The 21,551-nt window shown below is 36.3% G+C and overlaps 1 protein-coding gene and 1 pseudogene across 2 annotated transcripts; both read right to left on the bottom strand.

Annotated features, from left to right (window-relative positions):
• Positions 1-161: 161 nt before the first annotated feature.
• LOC135154968 (trace amine-associated receptor 7e-like) lies at positions 162-1,152 on the bottom strand (annotated as a pseudogene).
• Positions 1,153-9,173: 8,021 nt separating this feature from the next.
• LOC129266861 (zinc finger protein 771-like) lies at positions 9,174-20,086 on the bottom strand. Of its 2 annotated transcripts, none has more exons than XM_064103332.1 (6): positions 19,918-20,086; positions 16,552-16,676; positions 14,325-15,732; positions 12,315-12,435; positions 11,789-11,968; positions 9,174-10,935 (listed from the first exon to the last, which is right to left on the bottom strand). In XM_064103332.1, exons 2-3 carry the CDS (start codon positions 16,661-16,663, stop codon positions 14,423-14,425), a joined length of 1,422 nt encoding a protein of 473 aa, XP_063959402.1. In that variant the 5' UTR covers positions 16,664-16,676; positions 19,918-20,086; the 3' UTR covers positions 9,174-10,935; positions 11,789-11,968; positions 12,315-12,435; positions 14,325-14,422. The 2 variants fall into 2 exon arrangements, with proteins under 2 accessions (XP_063959402.1, XP_063959401.1); XM_064103331.1 differs by having other exon boundaries at positions 16,552-16,737; positions 18,497-20,054.
• Between the last annotated feature and the right edge of the window lie 1,465 nt (positions 20,087-21,551).

The raw sequence follows: 21,551 nt of genomic DNA on the forward strand, positions 1-21,551 counted from the left end.
CTCTCTTTGTTGATTCTTAATACATGACCTTCGTCATGTTCGTTTAGTGGCCATCATGCTGATGAGCTAGCCGAGGCGTTATTCTCGTATATCAGGATAAAAGTTATTCCCAATGCCATACCATCTGCCGCCCTGTCTACAAACCTCGTAGGTTTCTGAATTTAAGCAAATGTAGATTTGGTAGAACAAAGTTTTCTCCAAACAGTTTTGTTCTTAAAATACTTCAGGGCATTTTCACGGAATGTGCGATTGTGGTAGCAGTATATAATTGGATTTACAGCTGATCCGCAAAAAACATGAACATTGCGACGTCATCAAATGGACGCGAGAGTACAGATGAGCTTCAGTATCGAAAACCATAATGATGTGAACAATACTCATTGGGATGCATGAAATAAAAAAAAAAGCAAGAGTGATGAAGATAACTTTCTGTGATGCCTTAACGCGAGAAGCGGTAATATCGTCTTGTGCTCTGCCGATAGCCAGCTCCATATCGGCTATTCGACGCGCATGTCGCATTGCCGTTCGCAGAATCAGCATGTTGAGGACAAGTAAGGTTGATACCGATGCGGTGATCGCTGTCGTCACAAGGAAAAACAGCATTCTACTACCAAGACCATACTGGAAAGTAGTCCCAGAGCAGAATATTGTAACGGTAGTTGGACTTTCTTCTAAATTGCTGACTAGGTGAAGCATAAACCTAACGATACTCATCAACCAACTTATAAGTATCCCGATCGCGATTCGCTTCGTGGTGACGAGAGTTTGGTATTGGAGAGGTCGATGAACGGCGATATATCGATCACATGTTACCATGACAATATGAAATAGATTATTGGCGGCTAAAAGATAGCTTAATGCCGAAAAATACCTTGAGTACATTTCAAGACATGTTATGTCGGAAAATACGACTCTCCGATAGACTTCCAACGGGATTCCGACCAAACCGTTTAATAAGTCTATAGCGGCTAAACTGGAGAGAAGATAATATGTAGGTGTCCTAAGACGTTCAGTTTTGAGAAAGGTTGCGATTACCAAGAAGTTCCCTATAATTGAACCAGACATGATGAGAACAGCACATGTGACGCAAACCCCTATATATACTGGGGGATTAGGAAGAAAAATCACAGTTGTATTGACAGGAGTCAACATTTTTAAGTTGAAGTTCAGTCCATCCGCTGGATAATCTTTCAGGATTCCCCAATATAAGATTCAAAGGCCCATTTAGCTCACATCAGTTTAAATCCTAATGAAAAAAATTACAGGCTATAAAACAATAATTTCCATGTTTTTTTTTTTCTTTTTGCACGTAGGCCGGTTTATACGTCGTTTTTCTTTCCTTTTTAAAGAACTAGGTATGTTGTCAGATATATCCGTGTTTCCCGAAACGTCACCAAATCAACCATTAGGCCTGCACCTTTTTTACAGTAAAAAAAATATATTTAAGTTCTCTGCTTATTTACCTGTAGTCATAGGAATTTTGCGGTAATGGAAGCTGCGACGCGTGACAGCCAATTACATTATTGTGAAAGTAGACGGGAAAATGATTTAAAAAGCAAGGTATGTAATCATTCGTGATCAATTTCCGCTGACTACCTGGTGTGATCGAGGTAGCTCTTGCGATCAGCGACAGCAGTTGTCTCTATACAGCCACAAAACGGCACTTTCAAAAGATGAAATTTAAGAAAAATATGCTGAATATGATTCCTGGTTGATATAACGTGATTAATAAAGGGTTCCATTCTCCTATTATTCTATTCATTCCACGTCGCAGTTCATGTTCGATTAAATCTCGTAAAATTGAATATTACAAAGATCAGTTTGACTGTGCCAAAGGCAATATGAAGAAAACATGAAAATGTGATCAATACATAGAGAATTAAAGGTGTTTATATACGCAAAAATATTGTTGACGGAGATAAAGTACAGATTCAAACTTGTTCCCTGATATTGCGAAAAAACTATTTTGTAAATATTGCATTCAACTTAAATAGCAGTTTTACAAGCTCGCCTTGTCAAGATGTCACCACTCATATTAAGAGTAATAACAAGTCAATGTATTGTAATCCAATAACCGTGGGTCAAGTTATTGAAATAGTAAAAAAAATAAACATAAGTCAAATGTGGGCCATGGTGGAATTGATATAAGAGTAATAAAAAAAAGTATTTATTTCTTGTGTCAAACTTTATGTGCAATATATAATGCTTGTCTCGAGTCGGGGATTTTTCCGACGCAACTCAAAATTGGTCGGGTTATTCCCATTTTTAAAGGTGGTTGTCCTGAAATACTTACAAACTATCGCCCAATTTCCATTTTAACTGTTTTTTCAAAGATTTTTGAGAAATTTATATACTGTATGTTAGATTACTGAATTTTATCAATGAGTGCAATATTATTAGCCCGAACCAACATGCATTTCGGGTGGGGTATTCCACATCATCAGCATTACTTGATTTTATTCAAAGTATTACTAGTGTTATCGAAATGAAAGGTTTATCAATTGGCTTATTTCTAGATTTACAGAAAGGGTTTGACACACTTGACCATATTATACTCCTAAAAAAATTATTCAACTATGGAATAAGGGGGAAAATTTGGGATCTTTTAAACAATTATTTAAGTCATAGACAACAGTTTGTAACTTTAAATAGTCAATAATCTAATTACAAGGACTTAAGGTGTGGAGTACCCCAAGGTTCTAACTTCGGGCCCCTTTTATTTACTTTGTATATAAATGATCTGTGCGATGTATCTTCGAAATTGAAATATATTTAATTTGCCGATGATACAAATATTTTTATGTTCTGCAAGTGAAATTGGTGAAGTAAAAAAGGTAACTTCTTGGTTGACCATTAATAAATTATCTGTAAATATTTTTAAAACACAGTATATGGTTTTTACAAATAAGAAAATATGCATTGACAATCTGCAGGTGCAATTAGCAAATTTGAGTAAAGCAAAGGCATCGCAAGTAAAATTTCTGGTATTATAATTGATAGTAAATTGCTATGGGTTCCTAATATTGATTTGATTTGTAATAGAATTTCCAAAATCATAGGCATTTTGTACGGATTACGCAATTTTCCAATTACTGTTTTACGAAATATTTATTCCGCACTTGTTGCACCTTTTTTTGAGTTACGGTATTCTTGCCTGCGCAGTGCTTCTTATTCACACCTGGATAGAATTTAAACTTCAAAAAAACTTCAAAAACGTGCAATAAGAATTGATAACCATTCATCTTTTTATAATCATGAAGAGTGCATATATATAAACCCGTCGTGACTGCGTGCCATGTCGGGACGGGAATTTTGAAATGTTCAACATTTTGGTCATGACAAAATTTAGCGACCGAGTCGTGGACTATGCGCAAAATGTTCTTGAACTCGTTGTGAACTCGTCTGGACGATGCGGGAGGATGCGTGGCAGTACGCGCAATGCTACGAATTTTTTGAACTGCCACGAATAGTACACGTCGTGTTCACGAATATTTTGGCACGACACCGTCCGCATTGCGGAAACTCGTCGTGCCAATGCCATTTTTTTCCTCTGCCATTATTACCGCTGCTATTTATTCCTCTGCCATTTTTACCTCTACCATTTTTACCTCTGCCATTTTTACCTTTGCCATTTTTACCTCTGCCATTTTTACCTCTGCCATTTTTACCTTTGCCATTTTTACCTCTGCCATTTTTACCTTTGTCATTTTTACCTTTGCAATTTTTACCACTGCCATTTTTACACCGAGCCGTTGAAGTGTAGATTGATTGCATCATTGAGTGGTTGTTGAATTGTAGATTGATTGCATCATTTGAGTGGTTGTTGAATTGTGTATTGATTGCATCATTGAGTGGTTGTTGAATTGTAGATTGATAGCATCATTGAGTGGTTGTTTAATTGTAGATTGATTGCATTATTGAGTGGTTGTTGAATCGGAGATTGATTGCATTATTGAGTGGTTGTTGAATCGGAGATTGATTGCATCATTGAGTGGTTGTTGAATTGTAGATTGATTGCATCAATGAGTGGTTGTTGAATTGCAGATTGTTTACTCCCATTATACTCCCGGGTTATTCCCATTTTTAAAGGTGGTTGTCCTGAAATACTTACAAACTATCGCCCAATTTCCATTTTAACTGTTTTTTCAAAGATTTTTGAGAAATTTATATACTGTATGTTAGATTACTGAATTTTATCAATGAGTGCAATATTATTAGCCCGAACCAACATGCATTTCGGGTGGGGTATTCCACATCATCAGCATTACTTGATTTTATTCAAAGTATTACTAGTGTTATCGAAATGAAAGGTTTATCAATTGGCTTATTTCTAGATTTACAGAAAGGGTTTGACACACTTGACCATATTATACTCCTAAAAAAATTATTCAACTATGGAATAAGGGGGAAAATTTGGGATCTTTTAAACAATTATTTAAGTCATAGACAACAGTTTGTAACTTTAAATAGTCAATAATCTAATTACAAGGACTTAAGGTGTGGAGTACCCCAAGGTTCTAACTTCGGGCCCCTTTTATTTACTTTGTATATAAATGATCTGTGCGATGTATCTTCGAAATTGAAATATATTTAATTTGCCGATGATACAAATATTTTTATGTTCTGCAAGTGAAATTGGTGAAGTAAAAAAGGTAACTTCTTGGTTGACCATTAATAAATTATCTGTAAATATTTTTAAAACACAGTATATGGTTTTTACAAATAAGAAAATATGCATTGACAATCTGCAGGTGCAATTAGCAAATTTGAGTAAAGCAAAGGCATCGCAAGTAAAATTTCTGGTATTATAATTGATAGTAAATTGCTATGGGTTCCTAATATTGATTTGATTTGTAATAGAATTTCCAAAATCATAGGCATTTTGTACGGATTACGCAATTTTCCAATTACTGTTTTACGAAATATTTATTCCGCACTTGTTGCACCTTTTTTTGAGTTACGGTATTCTTGCCTGCGCAGTGCTTCTTATTCACACCTGGATAGAATTTAAACTTCAAAAAAACTTCAAAAACGTGCAATAAGAATTGATAACCATTCATCTTTTTATAATCATGAAGAGTGCATATATATAAACCCGTCGTGACTGCGTGCCATGTCGGGACGGGAATTTTGAAATGTTCAACATTTTGGTCATGACAAAATTTAGCGACCGAGTCGTGGACTATGCGCAAAATGTTCTTGAACTCGTTGTGAACTCGTCTGGACGATGCGGGAGGATGCGTGGCAGTACGCGCAATGCTACGAATTTTTTGAACTGCCACGAATAGTACACGTCGTGTTCACGAATATTTTGGCACGACACCGTCCGCATTGCGGAAACTCGTCGTGCCAATGCCATTTTTTTCCTCTGCCATTATTACCGCTGCTATTTATTCCTCTGCCATTTTTACCTCTACCATTTTTACCTCTGCCATTTTTACCTTTGCCATTTTTACCTCTGCCATTTTTACCTCTGCCATTTTTACCTTTGCCATTTTTACCTCTGCCATTTTTACCTTTGTCATTTTTACCTTTGCAATTTTTACCACTGCCATTTTTACACCGAGCCGTTGAAGTGTAGATTGATTGCATCATTGAGTGGTTGTTGAATTGTAGATTGATTGCATCATTTGAGTGGTTGTTGAATTGTGTATTGATTGCATCATTGAGTGGTTGTTGAATTGTAGATTGATAGCATCATTGAGTGGTTGTTTAATTGTAGATTGATTGCATTATTGAGTGGTTGTTGAATCGGAGATTGATTGCATTATTGAGTGGTTGTTGAATCGGAGATTGATTGCATCATTGAGTGGTTGTTGAATTGTAGATTGATTGCATCATTGAGTGGTTGTTGAATTGCAGATTGTTTACATCATCGAGTGGTTGTTGAATTGTAGATTGATTGCATCAATGACTGGTTGTTGAATTGTAGATTGATTGCATCATTGAGTGGTTGTTGAATTGTAGATTGATTGCATCATTGAGTGGTTGTTGAATTGTAGATTGATTGCATCATTGAGTGGTTGTTGAATTGTAGATTAATTGCATTATTGAGTGGTTGTTGAATTGTAGATTGATTGCATCATTGAGTGGTTGTTGAATTGTAGATTGATTGCATCATTGAGTGGTTAATTGTTGAATCGGAGATTGATTGCATTATTGAGTGGTAAATTGTTGAATCGGAGATCGATTGCATCATTGAGTGGTTGTTGAATGGTAGATTGATTGCATCATTGAGTGGTTGTTGAATTGTAGATTGATTGCATCATTGAGTGTTTGTTGAATTGTAGATTGATTTCACCAGTGAGTGGTTGTTGAATTGCAGATTGATTGCATTATTGAGTGGTTGTTGAATTGTAGATTGATTGCATCATTGAGTGGTTGTTGAATTGTAGATTGATTGCATCATTGAGTGTTTGTTGAATTGTAGATTGATTTCACCAGTGAGTGGTTGTTGAATTGCAGATTGATTGCATCATTGAGTGGTTGTTGAATTGCAGATTGATTGCATCATTGAGTGGTTGTTGAATTGCAGATTGATTGCATCATTGAGTGGTTGTTGAATTGTAGATTGATTGCATCATTGAGTGGTTGTTTAATTGTAGATTGATTGCATTATTGAGTGGTTGTTGAATTGCAGATTGATTGCATTATTGAGTGGTTGTTGAATTGTAGATTGATTGCATCATTGAGTGGTTGTTGAATTGTAGATTGATTGCATCATTGAGTGTTTGTTGAATTGTAGATTGATTTCACCAGTGAGTGGTTGTTGAATTGCAGATTGATTGCATTATTGAGTGGTTGTTGAATTGTAGATTGATTGCATCATTGAGTGGTTGTTGAATTGTAGATTGATTGCATCATTGAGTGTTTGTTGAATTGTAGATTGATTTCACCAGTGAGTGGTTGTTGAATTGCAGATTGATTGCATCATTGAGTGGTTGTTGAATTGCAGATTGATTGCATCATTGAGTGGTTGTTGAATTGCAGATTGATTGCATCATTGAGTGGTTGTTGAATTGTAGATTGATTGCATTATTAAGTGGCTGTTGAATTGTAGATTGATTGCATTATTGAGTGGTTGTTGAATTGTAGATTGATTGCATCATTGAGTGGTTGTTGAATCGTAGATTGATTGCATCAATGAGTGGTTGTCAAATTGAAGATAAATTGCATCATTAGTGGTTGTTGAATTGTAGATTGATCTCATCATTGAGTGGTTTTCGAATTGAAGAGTTTCTGCGAAAGGGGTTAGATCCACTTTAGACCATTCTAAAAAAATCATGTTTTTTTAATTCTCCATATTGCAATATTCTTATGCAAAATTAAATTGTCATGTTATACATGTACTACCCTACCATGTGAACATAAAACTGTGTGGGGGGTATTACCATTTTTTATCTAGCTATGTTTGCAAACAAACTTAAACGGATCCAACAACTTTTTGAATTAAAGAAAAAATGTATATTTCTTTGCCATTTTTATGCACGATTTAACTGGAATTTTAACTTGTCTTTACTATCATCAGAGCGACAAAAAATCTATACATCGAGACAAAAAAATTATGAAAAGTGCTGATCTAACTCCTTTTGCAAATGAGCTCTTCTTGTTTGCAAAATGGGTTAGATCCACTTTAGATCATTCCAAGAATTTTTTTTTTATTCTCCCATATTGCAATATTCTTATGCGAAACTAATTATCATGATATACCCTACCATGAGAACATAAAATTGGGTATGAAAGAAATCTGCCTGTCTTCACATTTTTTAAAATAATTTTTTCCCCAAAAGTTACCTGTGGATCTAGCCCCTTTTGCAAACTAACTGAAATGGATCAAACTACTTTTGAAAAAACTAATTTTTCTTTGCCATTTTTGTTCACTGTTTAGTGAGAAAATTAACTTTTCTTTGGTATCATCTTAGCATAGAGCTACTAAATTTCATACACTAAGACAAATCAGATTGGACAACAAGAGAGGTGACATAACTTCTGAAGGTTTCCATGGCAAAGAAGAATAGTGTAGTAGGTTTCACGGTACACCGTGTATCTTTCTTGGGCAAGTGTTGGTCCTGAAAAGGACCACCCAATCTCAGAGAGATGACCTTCAGAGCCAACAGAGATACGATTTGAAATGCGCTCATAGGGATCTAATAAAGAAAACAAGAGTGATTATGGTAACCACCTTTGTTGCTTTGATTTGGGTGATAGTTTACAGCATCCCCTTCCTCTCTCCACTGTTAAAGGTCAAGTTCACCTCAGAAAAATGTTGATTTGAATAAATAGAGAAAATCAAACTAGCATAGTGCTGATAATTTCATCAAAATTGGGTGTAAAATAAGAAAGTTACGACATTTTAAAGTTTCGCTTATTTTTCACAAAACAGTGATATGCACAAACTCAGTGACATGCAAATGAGACAGTTGATGATGTCCCTCACTCACTATTTCTGTTGTTTTTTATTGTTAGAATTATACAATATTTCATTTTTTACAGATTTGATAATAAGGACCAATTTGATTGAACCATATAGTATTAAACAATGCTAATTGCACGTTCAGGGAGAAATTAATCGTCGTTTCACACGACAACAGGGAGAAAAATGGAATATTTCATATTTTACATAATAAAATGCAAAAGAAATAGTGAGTGATGTCACCAGTCTCCCCATTTGCATACCGACAAGGACGTGAATATAACTGTTTTGTGAAATTAAGTGAAATTTTAAAATGTCATAACTTTCTTATTTTACATCCGATTTTGATGAAATTTTCAGTGTTATGCTTGTTGGATTTTTCTCTTTTTATTTGAATCAACTTTTTGTTGGGGTGGACTTGTCCTTTAAATTAGATTTTAGTGTCACCCCCTCTTTCTAGTTCTCTGTCTTATTCGCCCCTCTCTCTCCTCACCCAACCCCTCTCTCTTTCAATGCCCCTATCTCTAAATATTCTTTGACCCTCCCTCTCTCGCCCCACCCCTTTCTCTTTGCTCCCACCTCTCCATCTTCTTTGCCCCTCTCTCTTTCTTACCCCACCACCCTCTCTCTCTCTCTATTTCTCTCCCATTCTCTGTCCGTGCCTCTCTTTAGAGTCTGTACTTTACATACATTATATACTAACATCCTTTACAGTACTTTGACAAACCACTGACTAAAACAAAATCATGAACAGAAAACATTTAATATTATAATAGAATTTATAAACTTCAAACACTCTGTTTAATGCAAGAAAATGCTTTCAATTGCAAGTTCTGAACTGTATTTTACAGTATTTTAACGTTTTCAATTTGATATATTGGAACACTTAAAATCTATCGGTGATATGCCACACTCTTTCAACTAAACTTAAGTCTTTGTGAACAAGGCACATGATCTTGTAAAAAAAAATACAAGATGACCTTATACAGGGTGACCATCTCAACTAAATATCCATGCTTCCTGTAACAGGGTGAAAATTACTTTTTTTAAAACCTTAAGTTTGTGAGTTGCACAGAAAATTTTAATGAAAACTGACCTCAAATTGATATTCAATTACCCAAGAACACACACATTTGCTCGATTTTCCTGATTAATTATACATTCTAGTCAATATCATCAATCATAAAAAAAAGTTCTCCATTGTTGCTAAGTTTTGTGTTACAGGCCCCTGGTATATGCATACACTGTACCTATACATGTAATAACTAACTTTGTGTCTTTTTTTTTTATTCCGAAATAAAATATCATGCAACTTCATTTTCATCAGAAGCATGCATTTATTGGGATATGCGCTGAGTTATGAGTTGCTCAAACAAACACTTGCTGCTATGGCCCCTGATGGACAAATACTCTTCAATTTATATTAAAATTAAGGAATTTTGAGAAACCCAAAGATACATCTCTTACTTATCACTTAATTATCGATTTCTCCATGAAGACCTATACAAAATCCTGTGAAGAAATGTCACGTTGAACTTATTGATGAAAAACAATCCAAACTGAGTTGTTATATTTACTCGTATAAAAGAAATACCGGTAGAGAGTGTAAATGAGCCAAGGCATTGAACTAATGAAACCATTTAAACTCTGTCAACTGCTAAATAAACCTCAGATAAACAAAATTACAAACATCTGTTCAAATTTGAATCACAAATATATTCTGTTATAATTCTTATGTACCCAATCATGTTATAATTAGGCGTATGGTTCGTTCCAGTTATTGATTGATATAAGAATACCAAAAAAAAGTGTTTGAAATATCAAACAAATGTTAAGAAAATTCATCATGAAATAGAAAATTCAATGCGATTAAAATAATGATTATAACAAATAGAGGAAGAATAAACAAAATAAATCAAAAATCAATATTGTGGCTGTAATAGATTAGTTAAAACAGGAGCAAGCCCACATGCATATGGCTTGACCCAAAGATATTAGAATCAATCCAAGAGATAGAAAAGACGGATTTGAGATTAAATGTACTTCTCTTTGAACTCTGCACTTACGAAAACTCTTACCCTTTTACCTTTGAAATCCCCCTCCAGTTTATAAGGATGTTCGGGGAAGGGGGTGGTGTTCCATCAACATTTGTCCAGCGACAATTCAAGTCGATGCTAAATTACAAAGCCCTCAGATGACCTCTAACACTTGTCAGAAGACATTATTCTCAAATTGAGTTGAGTGAGGTTCTCTGACTAATTAGGTCACAACCACTCCCCAACTCCCCAAAATCGCAAGAAAGATGCCAAAGAATTTAATAATGTTGTGCCAGGACTATGAAACCAAACGGGAAGTAGATGAGCATAGACAAAATTGCAGTTTACTGCTTCTCAAGTTACTCCTCCCAAGCCTGCTGAGTTTTGAGTTAGTGGTCTGATCGGGAAGGAGTTGTTGGTTGACCTAAGATCTGTGTGGGACAGCCGAATATCTCTCTGATCTCGTCATGGAATTGATCCCCGTCGCTATAAAGAGAGTGGAAATCAAAGTAAAATTGAGTATTGCATACTGGGTTCTGTATCTTTAACGTCATCACACACTTACAATTGGTCTGCGACCCGATCGGGAATAAAACATAGTAAAATTTGGTGGATTCACAATATGGTGCGCCATCTATCGGTTGCCGCGAACAGGCCAAATTTCTATCTTCGGGGTCGACATCGAGCGCAGGCAGCGCCATAGAGATTAGTATACATCTCTATGGGCAGCGCACAGTGCACTGTGATGTGACTATGATGCTTCAAAAATGAAAACAATTTGGCAAAAGCAGCGGAAAAATTCACCGAAAACGGTCAAAATTTTGCAAAGAAATATGCGGCAAATTTCTCTCCCACCTCCTGGACCCAAGTAAACAGCATATGTAAGCCGGTAGAGCCCTGTTGGCCAGCGCAGCATAATCGCATGCATGCAAGAGATGTCAACTTTTTCCCAAGAGGCATTGCAAATTTCGTCCTGTCCGCTGCAACCAATAGATGGCGCACCGTATTGTGAATCCACGGAATAAAACATTGTAAAATTTGATGCAAATATTAGGACATGGAACATCTTACTGTAATAAGTTCTATAAATACTTTAATTTAAATCTGTGGCTATGCCACCATCCTTATTAGAATAAATGCAAATTGAATATCTAGTCGTAATGACTTCATAGCAATCCTCCTACAATTGACTACAAAACCAATTTGGTCTTTACTCCAAAACAATGTCTTGCAATCATCAAAAATTGTTATATTAGTATTCTTACAGTTAATTTGAATCTCAAATAAAAAGATAAAGAATCATTATTACTTCTTTTGGGGGAATGTTTCATAAACATACCTTTAGACTCAAATCTCAATGTGTTATGAGCTCATTTAGTTCTTTGGAATGTCAACTCTATGATAGTCTACTTTAATAAAGGGAATCCAGTCACTTCAGTTCTTTGGCACCACCAAATAATGTAATCAGCCTCCGTCTTGTCTGGCTCTTGTAATTGCTCCAAGGTATGCTTTTGAAGTTCTGGGTGAAAAACAGAAGTAAACTGAAGTGTGATTACAATAGTGTATTGATATACATGTATTACTGATTTATAAGATATACCGCAATAAATATTTCTTATGTTATCATTGTATATATTGTAAAACAAATGTTCATGTCAAGTGAATGAAGTTTGTTAATAAGTTAAATTCAATTCAATAATATTAACTATACTTTCTTATATTTGCCTTACAATTTCTTGATCAGGACACTGTTGCAAAAAAGAGTTGTATTTGAACACAAAAAATCAAGACTGAAATTATGAAACTATATGATCTTTCGGGGAGTTTTGTTAGGAAATTAAAAATAAATATTTAGATAAACTCACCATACTTGGCTATGTTTTATTCTATCCATGATCCGGCTGGAATGACCTGCTAACAAATGGAGGATTTACAAGGTGTGGCAGTACAAAGAAGCAGAATGAGTCTCTGAACAGTTCTTGCTTGCTGGGAAAAAAAAGAGAAAAATCAAAATGACTTTCCAACAGATTAGAGTTAGATTCATATGGCACTTTAAAAATCCTTGTGTTTTTGGTGATTGAAACATAATAAATATATCCCTGGGCATTGGATCTATCACTGTTCCACAAATAGAATGCACCATCTCCACTCCTTGGGGAGCAACCTGGCCAGGCAACAGTGGTTTTTTTACCAATGCTTACATTGCAAGTTTCTTCTCCTACACTGCTAATAGTCATGACTAAATATACGAAATTCCTGAAATTAGAGGGGGAATGGTATCTAATTCCTCATCAATGGAGTATGTTATTAATATTAGGGTAAACAAAGACTAGATTATCAATATTCATTAATGGAATACAGCAAAAGTTCTTAATTCATTGTTTCAAACTCTAAACATTTCATGCAAAAAACGTTTTTTCAAAAACTTCCAACACAAATAGAAAATTTTAGCAATAATGTATTAATTCAATATTTCTTTTTCTTCAAAATGTTAGTGTTAGGAAACAAGGAAAACTTTGCCAACAATTTGTTTATATTAAAAAAAAAATTAAAACTCAATATTTTGAACTCTGTACAATACTGATGTGAATAAACATGGAAAGCTTCTCTGCAAAGTTCGAATTAGAGAAATGAACACAATTTAATTTTTTTTTCAGTTTTGAACATCATATCCTTAACCTTCATCACAATGATAAACTAACAATTCCTTGCAAAGTACATTCAGCAACAGTAAGAAACTGTCATAGACTAAAAAAGGTCCACACAATTTTGATGGCAGTCAGTTTTCTGTCAAAATTGTTGACTGTATATTCATCCTCTTATCAAATTATGCAACACAGGTGAAGTTTCAAACATCCGCAGATAACAGCATTGTTTATACCCTATGTTTTTGTTTTGCTTCGAAGCATGTTTGAGATCAAATGGCTCCTCAGGAATATTTTATCAACGATTGTCATTTGACATGTTGTGAGATCAGACAAATTTCCTAAAATTTTGATTGGCTGAGAAGCACAGTTCCTATGGTAACCATTGGATTAAAGAGACCTTTCATGAAACCATAGTGTAATCCATTTGTTTCAATGAAATATAAAAGTGCCACATTATATCTCACCCAAAGTTAAGAAAAGGAAAAGCCTTGTAGGGCAATCAAAGTTGAAAAAGATAACCGAATTGTATGAACAATCCTGTAATATTATCAAGTCTACACACATAATATCTATTCTCTTTTAGAAAATGTTTTGTCCTAAAATGCAATCATTCATATAACCCACCCCCTTTATATTCTTGAGTGTTCTGTGTCCTTCTTTATGGGAGGATCCAGTCAGGCTAGACAACATTTCACATACTGATTATGAACAGAACAATGGTGATGTTGTAGGCCAGAGTTGGACGTGTGTTCCACCAGTGATGGTCGAGGTTTTGACATAGAATAAAGTTCATTGACCTTATATGTGCTGTGTTGTTCATTGAACTCTGGTTCCATATACGTCCAACCCTGACCCACGACAGTGAGCCCATCTCGAGTGTTGCCTGATCCGACTAGATCCGTCACTGCTTCTGGGCCCAATAATAAAATCTTCCATGGCAATTCATCATAGATAGACTGAAAGCACATATTTTCATTGCAATTATTCTTGTTAAAATCCCCCTTAATCAAACCAAGTAGTTCTAGACTAGGTTCCATAATATTTGCTTCGGCAACCTATAAATTCAACATAATGATCAAATGATTAACTTCAACCCTGGATTTGAAACTATACCCTAACCTAAACCTAACATAAACCCTATTGCAACCCTAACCCTATATATCTTAGACCAAATAAGACCAGAGCAATAACCGCAGGAGCAAATGTTGTGTCAAGTGAAAATTTTACCCTTCAAAACAATCCAAGCTGGCCCGACGTGTGCAGGGTACCATGTGTATGCCCCATTCCATTCACATGATAAACCACTATGATGGTTTTGTACGACATTACTTGCTGTGAGAATGTGACATGTGACTGGCCAAACACCCACTCTGTAAGAAACTTCTCTTACAGATAGGACAGCAATACGGTCTCTCGTTGGTGTGGACCCTCATGTGCTTCTTGAGGTCGCTGCGATGGTTACTCCTGTGGCCGCATTCCTGGCAGAGGTACGGCTGCGAGTTGGTGTGCGTCCGCTTGTGGACGCGGAGGAGCTGCGCGGTGACAAACCGTTTGTCGCATTCACAGCAAATGTGGTTGAGTTCCCCGGTGTGAACAGCTTTCTCGTGCTTCGCCAGGTCGTAGCGCCGGCTGTACGATTTGCCACAGGTGCTGCATGTGTGAATTTTCAACCCTGCGTGCGTTCTCATGTGGCAGTGCAGTCCGAAGTTCCGGGTGAAACGCATGTCGCAGAGTTCACAGGCAAAAGGTTTCTCACCGGAGTGAACACGGAAGTGGCGTTCAAGGTCTGGTTTCCTCTTGAAGCCACGGCCACACTGCGGACACTGTAATCGAGATTTGTCTTTCATTGGCCGTCCCATCCGAACTTGACATGTTCTTTTGTTCACTTTGGGGTTATTGGTAATGGCTCCTGAAGAACCATTGCCATCACAAATATCAATATGATCATTTTCTTTCAGAACAAGCTGTTTTCTCTCGACTGCATCATCTTCATTATCAGCACTAGTTTCCGCCCCATTCTGGAATCTGGCAGGCACCCTTCCTCTAAGCCTCAACCCTGATTGCTTCCGGACTTCTAAACCATCGTCTTCAATCACGGATCTCTCTTCATGTTCTTCCTGCATAATATCCTTTGTGTCTCTTTGTCCTCTCTCCTTTTCTACATCTCCTGATCCTGCATGAGCCCTTAAATGCCTGGCATAGCATTTGCAATCAGTCGGGAACCTACTGCATTCATCACAATAGTACAGAGAAGGGTCCCCAGAGTCACCCTCGCTGCAATGGACAAACCCATTCTGAAAAACTCTAAATGGACTTGATATTCCGGTGGTACCAATCGACATTCTTGCTCCAGCAACCTTCTGCTCAGAGTGCAGGTCACTGTCACTTCCTCTTTGACCGGATGTTGAGCTTCCACCATTAGTCAAAGAATCATGTCTTTCCAAACTTCTTCCCTGCCTACTTGCTGCTTCCACTGCAAGAACAGTTTCAGCAGTCAGTGAAGTGTGGCTGAGACCTCTTTTTTTTTCTTGACCTTGACTTTGACCTTGACCTTCTTCCAGAGGTTGTCTGTCGGCCGTGTATTCTCCATCACTATCATCCTCTTCAATCCATCCCAAATCGTTGTCATCACCACCTTTGATAAAATTGCAACATCAGAGCATGATTTAATATTCACTACATCACAACAGGGATAACTTTACTTCTCAAGTTTGATTAGCATTTCCGATTATAGGAGAAAAAATTGCTGCAAAGTAGCTGTCATTAAAGTTATAGGAGAAAAGCTTTAAACAATCTTCTGTCTGGTCCTATGTGAACATTAAAAAAATTGCTACAAAAGAAGATATTTTGTGTAGTTTTTGGGGGAAGCTGTCATAAGAAACGAGGAGCAAATTGTGAAGCAATACCAGGAAAATTATTCCCTTATATCTAATCATGTAACTTTATGGAATTCATTCTTCTTGCCATCTGTACTCACTTATTTAATTTTCAGTGAGTAACGATCAAGAGCTATTATGTACAGCAAGTATTCACAAAGTTTCTTATCCCAAATTATTCAGATTTATATCAAGGTTAATATCAACTATAATAATTTACGCATATAAGTAGATTCAGCTAGATATTTTTACATAAATCTTCTAAAAATGCTAATAACAGGTATAGACACTCTTTATTCAGATTCTTATCCAAATTACAGATAAGTATTCCATATTATAAATGCATTCTTAAGTTTTCATTTTATATTTCTGTTGAATTATCGGTGACAGCAGTCTCATTTTCATGAAGAAAATGAGACGTGGCTAACAAAATATCTCAAACAAGCAATGAAAAAAAGAAATAGTCGTGGGGTTCTGGCACTCCACGTACCAGTCTATAAGTTAGTCATGTTGAACTTGGAGGAGATAGAGCTTTATGAAGCATCCCACCAAAAGAAAAATTCAGAAAAAATACCAACCTTCGTCATATTCTGACAGATCTTCTTCTTCTTTAATGAGAATAGCAGTGTTTGATGGAGAGGCAGAAGAGTGGCTGGCTTCTGTCATATTCATATTAGGGAAGACTTTCATGTTCACATCTCATCTGCAGGTCAAACAAGCAAAAAAGGTGTCACATAACATCACATCACATCAGGTATGAAGGACTTCTCCTGTAGATTTTCCGGTCTTTACTTTGGGTATTTGACATTTTATCTAAAGTTAGACAGTCTGAATTTATAATAATAATAATTAATAATAAAAATGATAATTGTACATTCATATTGCGCAATTTCTATGAGTATATACTCAACTGCGCATTACAATAATAAAACTTAAAATAGCTAACAAGATAAATACATGAAAGTATGATTTAGTTCTAATTCCTGGAAAAGGGAAGCCTATCTCTGCAAATTATATAACAAAAAGTGACTTATTTATTGATACTCTCATGAAAAAGGTGGGTTTTTAGTTTAGTTTTGAAGAAGGTAATAGATATGCATTTCTTATTACCTTTTCTCATTTCTTAGTATTTATGAAACTTTACATATGTTGAGAACTTTGGATATATATAGGCCTATTTGTTAAATCATTAAACATGTTGAAGATCATGATTGTAAATGATTGAAAAATGGTTTACAAACAAAGATCATTTAATAAATGTCAATACTTACTTGAACTCATTCACTTGAATCCAGGCTATCCCCCCCCCCCCGGAAAATTATCCCTTACTACACATCAATGGAAACTTTTGCAAGGACTGGCCACTGGAACTCATGCCCCATTCCCCCCCCCCCCCCCAAGCGATAATACTGGGTTTTACTTTTAGGGAACTAAATCATCTGCACACAAAAGTGGTCGCTAACTTCACCCAACTCATCCAAGCATATCACACTGTAAAATAATTGATAAATAGCCATCCCCCATTCCGTTGGTGCTGCCTGGCGGCAGGCTCACCCCTTAATTTATTGAATATTGTTTTTAATTAGGGACCTGATAAATCCAACAAATGATGAATCGGCCTGCCTACCCTTTTCAATATGCGAAATAAACAAATACATGAGTTCTATAATAGTAGCAAGTAACAAGATTTCATTAACTTCACAGCAGGTTGAACTCCCGGGGGGGGGGGGGGGGACATATAATGTTAGGTGGGTATATGCCGCGGAGGGGACCCCCATTTTTACACTCAAATTTCCGTTCCAAGGCATGACATTTTTATCTTATTGAGAAAAAGAACAAGGATAGCCGCTCCAAAGCATATCATATTCTTATTGAGAAAAAAAGAAAAAAGACATCCATTCCAAAGCTTTGGAAATATTTTTGGTTACGCCATTCCAGCCTCATTGATCTGCTAGAATGAGCTGCAATTTCAGTGAAAAGCGAGCGCAGAGCGCTGTCAGACCATCGCCTCTGCAGTCTGCTCGAGCGCACCTGGCGCCCGTGCCGCTGGGCTAGCTGCATGCACGTATGCCCGTTCCAGCATGCACGCTCACACACAGGCGACCCGTTCCAAGGACCCCCGTTTTCACAAACATTTGCAGTTCCGAAGCCCGTTCCGAGGACCCTCCTTTTTAAAAAGCCCATTTTTTGTCTTGCCCGCGGCACATACCTACCACTTTTTGGGTAGAGTACCCCTCCCGAGGGTGAACTTCCTAATGAACAAGGTTATGATATAACCTTGCTTTCTGTTACTACTCCATGTGTGGTAAAATACGGTTGGCAATGTTTGGCTTATTTTCTCTTTTTCTTTGGGTCAAATGCTTGATTTTTTACCACTGTCATTTTAAACATCTGCTGGATAAATTTTGGTGGGGGGGGGGGAGATTTAAAACCTCAATTTCTCAAGTTTAAACTGTCTAGATAATTGTCAATTACAGAAGTAAAGACCGGAAAACCTACAGGAGAAGTCCTTCATTTCCGTACCTGATGTGATGTGATGATTCCAATACAGCTAATCATCATATTCCTCGGCTCTTTAGTATATTTGATTCTTTTAATTATTTTATCTAAATTAAAAATAAAGATTGATAAATGACAATTTTCTTGCCATATTACTTTCCACCAATAGAGGGCGTACACAAAAAAATGCCAAATTTCAAGTTTTTTTGTGCTTTGGAGAATACAAAACTTATTCCCAAGTTACGAGTTAGATCTAGGTCTACTATAATGAAAGATAAATTGCATCTGTATTGGAAATTAGTATTTTTGGTCACAAAAGTGATATTTTGTGGGCTGTGTACAGCATATAGTATTGGCATACCATACTCCATAGTCCTACCTGTAGATTCCCCACAGGCAGGATGGTTGCAAGTTCCATGAGCCTAATTACAACAGGAAGGCTAAAGATATTCGTTCGACCCAACCCATTTGATTTTTCTATAATTTGATATTGCTGATTGACAAAAGTGTATGAATATAAATTGAAAGTCTAACACTGATTCTAGAAATGGTAACTACTGAACTTCCTTTCCCCAAATTGGGAAGATAATATCAATGACTTAGGAACTATTTTTTGACTGGTGGAAGAATTAGGGCTATTTTACTGTTTCAGTAGATAAATTTGATCCCATCAGTTATCTTCATAAATCGCCATTTATTTTTTAAAAAGTGCCATTTTAACACACAAGGCTACGACTATGAGGAATGTTTTACGCGCGTGACACCTGCAGTGGGCAACATTTTAATTTATTTTAATTTCTCCTCGTACACAAACGGCTCGCTATCGTGTAGACAGCTGATAGCCATCTGTTTCGAGGAGTTTTTTAACATTTTTTTTTTTAATTTCTCCTCGTACACAGACGGCTCACTATCGTGCAGCCACCATTAAAACTAGAACTTTTTTAGAAGGTTAACAATGCAAAATCCCCCCAATGGGGCTCATCGATTTTTGTCTTTTTTTCATAAAAATATATAAAAAGAACTGTACCAAAATAAAGATTATTATTCCATTTTGGCCTGAAATGCACCAACACAGGGAATGATAAACTTTAAAGGGGAAAAAACAGTGACTTATTACTTCGGCTGTCGCGCAACTTCACTTCCCTGTTTTATCGAACTTAATACATAAACATATGGCCATTGAGTACCCTGTACAGATCGAGCTAGAACTTGCGCCTCTGTATTTTGGTGAGTGAAGCCAACGGAGTTCAGCGGAACAACCAACATAACAGAGACCGAAGCTTTTGGTCTACTGTAGTGACTCAGTCACTCTCACTTCCCAACTGCGACTGGTAACACGAATATGAAGACGTGGGACTAAAATAAAAAAAATAAAATTATTATTATTATGAATATGAGACTCATTGAGGGAAATCGTGACACTTATATTGACATCACAGACTTACCATGTACTATGACCATCATACATAAAACAAGAGTCGATCTTCAAATCTGGAATTCTACGTATTATAGGCAAATGGATAATTTTCTACACTGAGATGAGATATAAATTATAAATCAGCATTCTCGTATTTTTTTTTACAACGCTGCCATCTCGTGGCAGCTTTGATCACTGCAGTGCATGCAGTGCGCGGCCGGCCCAAGATGAAATATCTTGAGCACTAGATATATATTTTTTTTTGGGGGGGGGGGTGTTCATGGACTAGGTTTCTCTTCCTTTAAGATCATCCCCACCACTACCATCACCATCATCTTCGTCACCATCATCACCATCATCATCACCATCATTCATCATTATCACCATCATCATCATCATCACCATCATTATCTTCATCACAATCATCGTTAATCATGATCATCATCATCACCATCATCATTATTACAATCATCACCATCATCCTCCTCCTCATCATCATCATCAACACCACCATCATCATCATCCCTCCTCATCATTCATCATCATCATCATCAACATCACCATCATCATCATCCCTCCTCATCATTCATCATCATCATCATCAACACCACCATCATCATCATCCCTCATCATCATTCATCATCATCATCACCATTATCACCATCATCATCATCATCACCATGACCATCATCATCATCACCATCATCATCATTACCATCCTCATCATCATCATCACAATCATCATTCATCATCACCACCATCATCATCACCATCATCATCATCACCATCCTCATCATCATCATCACAATCATCATTCATCATCATCACCACAGACACCACCATCCTCATCATCATCATCATCACCACAACCACCACCACCATCATCACCATTATCATAATCCCAGCATCATCATCATCATTATCGTTAAATCGCCATCGAACAATAAATTCCAAACTAGGTATTCAACTGTTGTCCCCTTTATAATTGAAAAACCTTGAACCGAATACTACAACAGATCCTTTTGCTATCAAGGCTCTGTCATTTGGAATGCACTATCCCCTTCTATCCGATTAGTAAACTCACTTGATTCATTAGAAACACACTGGAAATTCATCTCCCTCAAACCGATATGTTTTCAAGATTTCCAAGAATACTTTATTTTGTTATTAGTTTATTAGTGATCTTGATTTCCCTTTTTTTGTTATTTCTGTTTTTCCCCTCCCTCATTCATTATTATGTTCATTTTGTTGACTATTGTATGTATGTATTATTGTTTTGTTATGTTTTTTTTTTTATTTCTGTTGATACAGGGCCCCTTTGTGGAACAGTTTTTATAACTGAAAAACGGCTACATTCTTAAAATAAAACGGCAAATAAATAAAATCAATCAATGAATACTGATATGAAGGTTTCAAAGTGGGAACTTTGGGAACTGCGCTTTTACAAGGCCACTTGGCTTTATTTATGCAGTTCCACATTTCATTTTCATTTTTTACTCTTGCTTGTAAATATATTGTTTCTCATACCTTGCTTTATAATTGTTTTTATCGAGAATGAAATAAATGCAAATTTAATTGAATTGAAAGGTCTCCTCGTCTTCCTTTAAAATTATTTCTTTTCTGTCTTAAGCTGTATAATGTATTTAAAAACAATGTTTTCTG

Source organism: Lytechinus pictus, chromosome 8, assembly GCF_037042905.1.
Source record: "Lytechinus pictus isolate F3 Inbred chromosome 8, Lp3.0, whole genome shotgun sequence".
Lineage (NCBI taxonomy): Eukaryota > Metazoa > Echinodermata > Echinoidea > Temnopleuroida > Toxopneustidae > Lytechinus > Lytechinus pictus.

Coding starts and splice junctions, on each gene's coding strand:
- LOC129266861 (XM_064103332.1), bottom strand. CDS start 16,663: ATGAAAGTCTTCCCTAATATGAATATGACAGAAGCCAGCCACTCTTCT. Junction 15,733..16,551: donor TCTGTCAGAATATGACGAAG/GTTGGTATTTTT, acceptor ATTTTATCAAAG/GTGGTGATGACAACGATTTG.